Source organism: Desarmillaria tabescens, assembly GCF_030435595.1.
Source record: "Desarmillaria tabescens strain CCBAS 213 chromosome Unknown EV420scaffold_131, whole genome shotgun sequence".
Taxonomy (NCBI): Eukaryota; Fungi; Basidiomycota; class Agaricomycetes; order Agaricales; family Physalacriaceae; genus Desarmillaria; species Desarmillaria tabescens.
The window spans coordinates 1-10,488 of record NW_026848430.1 but is presented as its reverse complement, the minus strand read 5'-3'; the positions used below and the strand labels follow the sequence as shown (position 1 = coordinate 10,488).

The following is a 10,488-nucleotide window of genomic DNA, read 5'->3' as shown; positions in this document are numbered from 1 at the left end:
TAGTGGCACTCTTGGCCTAAGAACAAATACTTTAACTCTGAGAAAATACTTTAACTAACTTCGAAATGCTCTGAGTCACTCCAAGATGGAATAGCAACTTTAAGACACTTCAATCCATTCAATACTATAGTTGACTAAGCGACTAGTAGACACTTCGTCAAGGTTAAGCACAAAAGCCTTTAATTGGGGCACTAGAATACTGACTAGTAGGTCACAATCACAGGGATGGCTTGCCTGGCTTGTGAGGCCGCCCCTTCTACTACTTATATACTACAGAGACAGGTACAGAATAAATATAAATAGATTCCTTAGGGATAATATTGGTAAGGATGTCTTGGCTAGTTATGAATAATGGTGAGCAATCACGCAATAGTCGGCCTAGCCTGTTATTTCTGTCAGATAGTGGGCCTAGGGCCTCCACTATTGGTCTTTTCTGTACCCTTTGCCCAGCAGTGCTCCACTAGTGATACAGCTATATGAATAGTTGGGTAACCATTGAAGAGGCTCTGTGTGTGCTGACACATGTGCAATGCGTTCACACATGTAATTTTGCGAATTCTAGGAATGCAAATGTGTGTGTGCCCTGTGAATAATATTAGAGTGCATGTAAGGCATAGAGCGCTACACACTGAGGCAGAAAGCACTATAATAAAAATAATATGAGTAGAGCGCATGGCTTAGACTTAGAGCGGCACACTGGTGTCATTTAAGTGTGCAGTCTCAGTGTTTATACACACACACTGTGCCCTCCTCTGCAATGTATCAATCAATTAAATTCACTGAAGATAATATATTGAAGGTGCTTTGCGCTGCATTGATCTATGATGTGTGAACCCTGCCGATCTGGCAATCACCGAGAAACATCATCCTGAATGAAGAATCAACAAGTCCAAATACTCTAAGGAGTTCTTGGCCGGAGAGAAATAAAACCCGCTGCCCATATGAAATATTAAACTAGAAATGGTTGCACGGCAACCAATAAAATAAAACTCACTCACTAGATAAGTTGCATGGCACTGTAATTAAATCCATGGAGCCAATAAGAAGACACACACTGCATGGCACAACGAGGCTAGGCCTTGTCAAGTGGAGAAAACAGTGGTAGCATGTGCGCCGACACAGAGTGCTGAGTAAAATAATGATTACTATCACTACGGCTGACATGGCACGCAAGAGAAGGGAGTCTGAGGTGGAGCATTGTCTATTTTCAGTATTTACATTTCATATAGTTAATGGTAAATATAAGAGCAGTAGTTACAGATAGTTAGCAAGTTTTCAGACCCCTGCAGTTGTACTACAAAGCAGCGCACTTAGTGTACGACGAAAGGATTTTATTTGAAGCTTCGAGCGAGAGAATATTATTGAACTGAGAATTATTTTGAACACCTTGAGAGCTTGCGAGGCATGCCTTGCTCGAGCGCACTTGATTTGTTCAAGTAAAGTGCAGTAATTGATTGTGCTCTACCTAGAGAATATTGTATTGTGATAACTTGAATGTGCATTTGTGTTTTTGGAACTTGTTTGTGAATTCCGAGTTATTGCAAGTGGCAGAGGTTCGAACCCTTTGGCTTGTCAGTAATCTCTGAGGTTTTTGGTTTATTCCCAAGTGGCATAGGTTCAAACCCTGTGGCTTGTGGACGTGTTTTCTGTGTTTGTGTATCTCTGGATCGCATAGGTTAGAACCCTGTGGATCTACGAACGGGTTTTGAAGTGTTTTCTGCTTGGAGCACAAGGCTTTAAGTCATGTTAAGTGTATTGTGAAACGTTGTGGACACTTGTGTGTTGCACATGATGTATTTTGAGGGTTATACATTCTTGTAGAAGATTTGGGGGCTTGTGAAATAATACTTTTGCCTTGAGGCCGAGCGATTCTGTCACTCACCTCCTGTTCCAAAAGCATTTGGACTTAGAAGATTATTATATTGCTAAGCGCACTATATTATATTGTAACGTGCAAGGATTCTTTCAATACTACTGCTATTGTGTGCTTGTATCGCAAATCACCCCCGAACTACTGAGGGTTTGTGTGTGTGTGAGTGTGAGTGAGTGTGAGTGAGTTGTGTTAGTGTTATATATGCTAGTGCATTTCTAGCTTGGCATGCACAGAGCCTCTTCAGTGCCAAGCTCGAAATGCGATAGCATAGATACACTAAACACACCCACTCTCACACTCACACACACACAGAATCTCAGTAGTTTGGGGGAGATGTGCGATGCAAGCACACAATAACAATAGAATTAAAAGATGTCTTGCGCTCTTCAAGATATAATAGCATGCTAGCTCAAAAGAATTCTCTAAGTCCAAATGCTTTTAGGACAGGAGGTGAGTGATATGTATCACTCAGCCTCGAGGCGAAGGCAATATTTCACAAGCCCACAAACAGTCCCACAAGAACATACAACCCTCAATTGACATTGCGTGCAACACACAGGTGGCCACAACCCTGTCAAACAAACTACACATGACTTAAAGCTTTGCGCTCTAGGCAGAAAACACTTCAGGAAACCTTTCGTAGATCCACAGGGTTCAAACCTACGCGATCCAGAGACACAGAAACACAGAAACATGTCCACAAGCCACAGGGTTTGAACCTATGCTACTTGGGAATAGACCAAAAACCCTCAAAGAGTATTGACAAGCCAAAGGGTTCGAACCTCTGCTACTTGCAACAACTCAGAATTCACAAACACATTCCGCAAACACAAATGCACATTCAAGTTATCACAATACAATATTTCTCCGAGTTGAGCACAATCAATTATTGTCCAGAATCAAGCTAAGCGTTGTGCGTGAGCAAGGCATGCCTCACGACCTCTCAAGGGTTTCAAAATAATTGTAGATTAAATAATATTCTCTCACTCGAAGCTACAAACACAAGTCCTTTGGTTGCACACTAGGCTCTCTGCTTCCTGTCACAACTGCAGGGGTTCGAAAGCTTGCTACCTACTTCTAATTACCGTGCTTTTATCTACAGCTAATTATATAAATAGAAATATCGAAAATAGATATGCTCCACCCCTGGAGCCATTTCCTCTCCATGACGCATGAACCGCATGGTCACTAATTAATATCCTGAGTCAGTCATCCGAGTTAGTGCTCGATAACATGCTGCTCTTTCTTCTTGGCAAGGTCTAGAGTTGCCACATCATGCGGAATATTTCTCCTAATTGGCTCCTTGTTTTTAATTCCTCTGTCGCACACATCGCTAGTGAGTTGGTATTTATATTTGGTTGCTGCACAACCTTTTCTTAGTTTAATATTTCATTCTGGGTACAGGTTTTCTCTCGTGTCGGCTGAAGCCCTCTCAGGAGGCTCGGACTGGGTGGTCCTCAGTTCTGACTGACATGTTCTCGGTGATTGCCAGATCGGCAGGGTTCGTACATCATAGATCAATATTGCGTGAAGCTCCGTAAATATATTATCTTTTCAGTGCTATTTTATTTGAGTGAGACTGCTGCTGAGGGATGCATAGGGTGTGAGTCAGGGCACTGAGACTCCACACTTAAATGACACCAGTGTGCTGCTCTAAGTCTAAGCCATGCACTCCACTTGGATTATTTTATTATATGCTGCTACTGCCTCAACAGGTGTCGCTCCATGCCGGGTATGCACTCTAATATTACTTAGTGGATTGACACACATTTGGATTCACAGGATTCGCAAAATTACACGTATGAACGCATTGCGTGCATGTCATATCCCCCTCACTAAGCTTCAGGACCTTCCATGGTCCGTGCAGGTGGGTTCCAGTAGGTTCTAATGGGTCCTGGTTACCACATGCAACTCCTTTTCATGTGGAAAGAAGCCCTGAGTCATGTAGCATCTTTGGCTTCTCATGACAGTGGGAACTTCTTGTGTTCTCTTTTCTCTTTTTATGTCACGCTGAACTTCTGGGAATATTTAAACTGACTCCAGCCTGTTTTTCTCCCCTTCTTCCTTACCCTTCTTCGCTCCACCTCTGTGTCGTACATAGAGGTTGTCCTCTTGTCATTTCTCCCTTGCTCGCTATCATCGCCATTTCCAAAGCTCGCCATGGCCTCTGAAGAGGTTCTCACCATCTCCTATGCCATTCTGCTCGAGGAACTTTGTCAGAACCTGCACGGCACCCAGCTCTTCACTGCCACGTACTTTGATCCTCGTCAACTCCAAGCCGTGTCTGATTCTGAGATAAAGTCTGCCTTGGTTACCGCTCATCGTTACCTGGTGCGCCTTTTTATTCTTCTGTCTTTTTCTCTATTCACTTTTTATTTTATTTTTATCTTCTGTAGGACGCACACATGGAGACACTCCGTGCTCACCAACTTCAAGACTCACGTTACAGGATTGGTCTCCGGTATCAAATTGTGCACCTCATTGCCCGCCTTCCAGCCACGCATCGTCAAGACGAATGGTGCACCTGGGAGTTGTCATGCCATGACAGCCAGTGGAATATGGTGTGCCACTTTACTTCCTTCCATTTTCCTCTGCTCATAAATTTGTAGTTGGTCTTCGACGAAACCCTCTGCATCCCGAGGGACCCCAACTATTCCTCCAACGGCACCCACTCTGTGGTCGAGTACGACCTCTGGCCTTACCATGTCGAGGCTGTTGTCACACCTCCTGTCTGTCCTAGCATGACGCCATCTCCAGACAAAGCTGTTAACGTTGCTACGACCAGGTATTTTTAGTTTTCTCTTGATCCTATCTATCCCTTCTGACTCAATATTTCCTTTTTCCAGTTCTAACACCGGTGTGGTTCCTCAGCCTCAAAGGATCACGAAGCCAGAGCCCCCTAAAGGCCCTTGTAAGTATTTTCCACGTGCTATATTTTATTTTCTTGTCATGTATCTTTTTCCTCTTTTTAGCATTCACTAAATTTGGTCCGCCCAAAAAGGCTGGCCTCATCAAGAAGATGGTATCTTCACCTGTGGAGATGCCCAAGTCTTTGACCCTGATGGGTTTCTCCTACGTATACCTTCCTGTATAGTAGCTAGAATATTTGTTCTCCCTTTCTAGCCTCCAGTGACTACATGCAAGCGAGCTCGTGAAGAGCTCACATGAGACAGTGTGAGCCCTTATTTTCTCATGCTGTATCTAATCTCCCTGACTCTTCTCTTTAGTCCCCAATATTAAATACCCCACAGAAGGCGCAAGCCTCTATGTAAGCTTTTGGTCTTTGCTCTCTAGCTTTATATCCACATTCATGACTCTGTTTTTATTCAGCTTTCGTAACTTGGCTCTGAGGAAGCCTGTGGTCATGGCCAAAAAGCCTGTGATCCAAGGTAATATTTTTTGTTTTGTATTTTTATTTTTCTGACGCATTTCATCTATTCCAGTTCCTTCAATCATGGTCTACGAAGATGAGGAGCTGGAGGAGGAAGATGCCATAGAGGAGGAGCAGGTGGAGGATCAGTTAGATAAGGAGCAGTCAGAATCAGAGGATGGCCTTTCTCCTCCGCCAGTGAAGCGCGCACGAATGCGGTTGCTTGACACACTACCCCCTCCTCGTGTGTACCATCCTTTAACTGGAGAGCCATTGAGCGGCCTCTCATTTCTCATGTTTTCTACAGTGACCCAGCCTCTCACACCACCTTCTTCACCATCCCCATCTCAACCGCAAAAACGAGGATGTGGACGACCCCCTGGTTCTAAAAACAAGAAAGGGCAGGGCACTTCGAGTGTGCCTAAATCCACTTGCGGCCATCTCAAGGCCTCTGTTGTTACTGGATCCTTGCATGCCCAGACTGCACCTGAGGCTTCATCTCATGAAGCCTCCTCTCTCTCCACATTGTCCGAGCTCCCAGATGAAGAACACATACTGGCGCCAAGAGGGGAAGCCATGCAAGGGCGAATCTCCATGCCTGGTTTGGAGAAAGACACCGTGCATGCCAGGAGGTTCCCCATTGAGGAAACTGCTCCTGCTGCATCTGGGTCTGGCATGCAAGAGGGAGATAATTCTGTCGTCGTTGATGACGTTGTGTATGCTTGTGCCTTCCACCCCTCAGTGGACCTTCAATTCCATGAGCCTATGTCTCGTCAAGCCCTTGAGCATCTCAAGCTCTCGGCTCTACCTCCTGCTCCGGCTTCTCTTTCCAAGTAAGTCATTTTATTACTTTCTCTCTTTCTTTTCTTCCTGCTAAACTTAATTTATTAGGCCTTCAACCGAAATGCGCAACGGCCGTCCTGCCGTATTCCGTGCTCACTCTGATCTCGGGGCACACATCCTGCATGTGCCTAACATAAGTTTATTTTCTCTCTCGTCAAGGTTATTCTCTTTTCTCATCTTCTTCATTCAGATTTTCCATCCCTGCTTTAACTGCAGCTTCTCTGGTTTTCCTGAACTCTGCGAGTTCACTGGGGAAATTGGAGAAGAAGCCTGCACCAAATGCAAGACTGGCAGGCATGGGAAATGTTCTGCATGACTCAATGCTGTGGATTTCCGGTGTGCTGCTACCCTTCTCGACCCACTCACCTTGAGTGGTGACCCTGGTAAGTCTATTTATTTATTTCCCTCTTCTTTTTCATAGTTCATTATTTCTTGTCAGCTATCTGTGAGTGGCTTGACCATGTCGCAGTCCTCGATGCCGAGATCGGAACCTTCTACAACCTTGCTCACAGCCACATGGCCGAGCGCAACAAGGTCGTTCAAGAATTGGTTGACGGTCTCGACTCCATTGCTTTGCGTGAGGGGGGAACTGCTATCATCGACACCTATGCTGAGGTCTCTGACCTTATTCGTTCTTTCATTGTCGAGGTTGGCAAGGATGCCTCCGATTCTGGGTCTGAGGGTGGGGCCGACAATGCTTAAAGGGTTTTTGTATGTACTATACCAATTTCTTGAATGCTCTAGTATTCTTTTGTCATACCATGTCAATTGTTTTCTTGTACATTCATTTTCCTTTATTTATCGTAGCACTCAGGGTCTTTAGATGCAGCCAGCAGTAGTTACATTGTATATGCCGCGCAGTTTCTTATGGAGTTCAACTCCAAAATTAATATCCTCTCTTCTCTTCTTGCTGCTCCTCTTTTGTGTGTCTCTCTAAGTCTCTCTTCCTTCGAACTTAATGGTCAATGACATCTTATTGTGGCATGTCATGATGTGCCTGATCCACGGTTTCTTTATTTGTCTGCTCTGTAGTTCGTTATTTTATCATCTCGTTTTTCCTTTCTTAAATTTATTTCCTTTTGTTTCCTAGCTTGTTGTGACAGCCAATCCTGTATTTCTCAGGCTTTGTAGCCTGTCCTTTTTGCTCTAGGAAATATGTCTTTTTATCTGTCATGTCCGCCACACCATGACATATATTGTAAGTTTATTTCTGCTCTAATTTGATTTTATTTCTTTTTCATTCTTAAAGGTACTCTGTTGCTCTCTTCTTTCTGAGTTTCAGAAAATCGCAAAATTTTATGTACCTTTCCAGGTAATATGTTAATAGTAATACCATAGGTATACTACTATATCCCCCCCACTAAAAGAAACTGACTGTCCTCAGTCATCAAATTCAAATAAATTAATTCCCTTTCATCCAGTCAATTAATGTCAGCTTGGCAGCTCACACGTGGTAGTTTACTATCCCCATGTATTTTTCTAAGTACAGGCTGGACTTTGTTCTCCGGTTGTCTTGCGACAATTAAATCTTTTTGCGGTTGTCTATGCCCTCGTTTTTCACTATAAAAGTGGGCGCTAAAGTGGTGGAATCAGCAGAGTGACTACTTCCTTGACCAACATGTGAATCCCACTCACATGTGATACCCACAGTACGAGGCACTCAAGGCGGCAGTCTGCACCCGTTTCTGGAAGGGTCACCATCAAGACTTGAAGTACAAGGAGTGGGAGGCATTGAAACAGTTGAACTTCAAGAGCACTGAGGACTTCTTCCAGAAGTTTAAAGAACTAGCCAAGGACACCGGAAAACTTGGCAGCGACACTGACATGCTTCGAGTCACCCAAAATGCCACCAGGAAGACATCTCATGACATCATCTACCACAGCAAATTTGTGGTCCCTCAGATGTACACTGAGTGGAAAGAGCAGGTTGAACAGATTGACCTAAACTACCACATCCACCATGCCAAGTTCAGCAGTGGACTGCTGCCCAAAAGTAAGACCTCCCAGAATAACAATTCGGGTCGAGGCCACCAAAATGCTATGTCAGGAAAAGCCAGCAGCTCTGGGAATTCCAGCAACAAGCACGATGAGACTGGGACGATGTACGGTGGACAGGGAGAGCCCATGGAAATCGACAAGTTGTGCAAAGACAAGTTGTGCTTCCATTGTGGACAGCCTGATCATATGGCCCATGACAACAAGTGTCCCAGCGACAGGTCAAAATGGAAGAAAGTCAAGATGCCACCAAGGAAGAAACCAAATGTGCAGAGGCTATGGGCACTATTGGAAGAGGCAGAAAAGGAAGAGGTCGAGAGCGCTGTCAAGGCCAACAATGAGAAGGAGGACAAGAAGGCAAAGGAGAAGGAGTCATCAAAAGACAAGCTGGCAGTGCACTAAGTGCTTCAACATCATCAGCAAAGGACTTAGTCTCTCATGGTATGCAATCTTCACATGCTGGTTGAACTTATGATACTTTTGTAGGTACACCATTTGAACAATATACAAATTTTTATGCCCTGCTTACCATTGAGATGACTAAGGAAGAAGAAATGCAACAACAAGGTGTAGGAGGGGATTACCACCTTTGCGCTGACCAAGGCCGGTCAGTCGATAAAGAACCCCTGGGGCCAACCTCCTGCCAAGGTCAGAAAACGAGCATGAATAGCCTAACAGTGAAAGGCCCAGGAAAGCCATCTCAAAGTGTGGCAGGACATTTGGAAACTATGCCAACTTATAGATGGAAGTCCAAGGTAGGGGCAGAAACAATCAACAGGATCAGGGCCATGCAGGTGCACCGAGGAACCAGAAGCTTGATGGGTCCACACAAGGTACAGGAATGCAGAATGCAGCAGCCGGCAACACGAGACCTGAAGGGGAGGCGATCACTGTGCTGCCCCTTGATTATCTTTCAAAGTACACTCTTGACACCAGAAATCACTCAATCGCCCACAAGGATCAAGAGGGCCAAACCGAGGACAGAGAGTCCTCTTATCAGGTACGTCTTCCACCCATGAAGATAGTCAAATGGACCATAATGGTCAAAGAAGTGGAAGACAAGGAAGGTGAGTACCGATCCTCCATCCCTACTGCTAACGAAGTCCAAGAAAAGACCTCAACGGGGACAAAGAAGTCTGGAGGCAAACAATTTTTGGAAACCCCTTTGCTTCATGCAAAGTCCTTCAGCCAACAGGGGAAGACCTGGGAGAAGTGTTCTAACGAATCTTCTGAGGAGTACCCAGACATGTACTATGAACCATTTGGGCCACACTGGACTTGAAGGGCACTTCACCTCACGTGAACTGCCTCCGCAGCCAAGGCCATCCTAAATGGTTGGGTACACCCTCAAAGAAAGGAGGAAGTAATGGAGGAACTGTGCAAGACGCTGATGGAAAGGAAAGAGATGGCATCGGAAGCCAGGGACAAATGGGAATGGCTAGATGAGTTGAAGAGACCCCCCATGTACATACGAGGATGAAAAGGCCATAACGTATCCATAAAGGTACAACTGGAGACCCTGGACAATCAAGAAACCTATGCTCTAGATGCATTAGTAGACAGCAGGTGCACAGGAAGCTCCATAGACTGCATGTGGGTACAAAGACATGGGTTAAATGTACGAAAAGCAGCGTGACCCACTCCAGTGTACAATGCTGATGGCACCAGGAACAAGGGAGGCAACATTACAGAATACGCAAAAGTATGACTCAAAATAGGAGATCACAGCGAAAGGATAGATCTTGCCATCATAGATCTCGGCACTACTCCATTGTTCCTAGGACATGACTGGCTTCAACAACACAACCCATTGATTGACTGGAACACTGGCTTGGTAACCTTAGCCCGGTGTGACTGTCAACAAATACAGTTCAAACTGCTGGACACAGATCCAGATGCTAAGTGGGGAGACAAGTACGAAGAAGGAGACACCATATTAGTAGTAGACTTTGAAGAAGCCTTCCATGTAAGGGCAATGGGGAGCAAGGCCAATGAGCTAGCTGCTAAGGCCAATGAAAAGAAAGAGAAAAAGTTGTTCAAGGAAATAGTACCGGAGGAGTACCGGGACTTTCATGATGTATTTGCCAAGGAAAACTTCGATGAATTACCACCACAGAAACCCTGGGATCATGCAATTGAACTACTCCCTAATGCGAATGCCAGCCTGGACTGCAAGGTATACCCCCTTAACCCCGTTGAACAAGAAGAACTGGATAAATTCCTGGATGAAAACCTATCCACTGGAAGGATTCAGGCTTCAAAATCCCCCATGGCATCTCCATTCTTTTTTGTAAAAAAGAAAGATGGGAAGCTTAGACCAGTCCAAGACTACTGAAAGCTCAACAAGATAACCATCAAGAATCGGTATCCGTTGCTGCTCATCAGCGAGTTGATGGATAAGCTTAAA

General features: G+C 44.8%; 1 protein-coding gene across 1 annotated transcript; it reads left to right on the top strand.

Annotated features, from left to right (window-relative positions):
- Window positions 1–3,148: 3,148 nt before the first annotated feature.
- EV420DRAFT_1487621 (uncharacterized protein) lies at window positions 3,149–6,788 on the top strand (the record flags this gene model as incomplete). Its single annotated transcript, XM_060470544.1, has 18 exons — window positions 3,149–3,209; window positions 3,278–3,378; window positions 3,474–3,476; window positions 3,589–3,605; window positions 3,656–3,740; window positions 4,028–4,204; window positions 4,270–4,434; window positions 4,483–4,658; window positions 4,720–4,784; window positions 4,846–4,949; window positions 5,101–5,141; window positions 5,204–5,262; window positions 5,317–5,487; window positions 5,551–6,076; window positions 6,135–6,245; window positions 6,277–6,422; window positions 6,508–6,531; window positions 6,556–6,788. 18 exons carry the CDS (start codon window positions 3,149–3,151, stop codon window positions 6,786–6,788), a joined length of 2,265 nt encoding a protein of 754 aa, XP_060322191.1.
- Window positions 6,789–10,488: the final 3,700 nt, after the last annotated feature.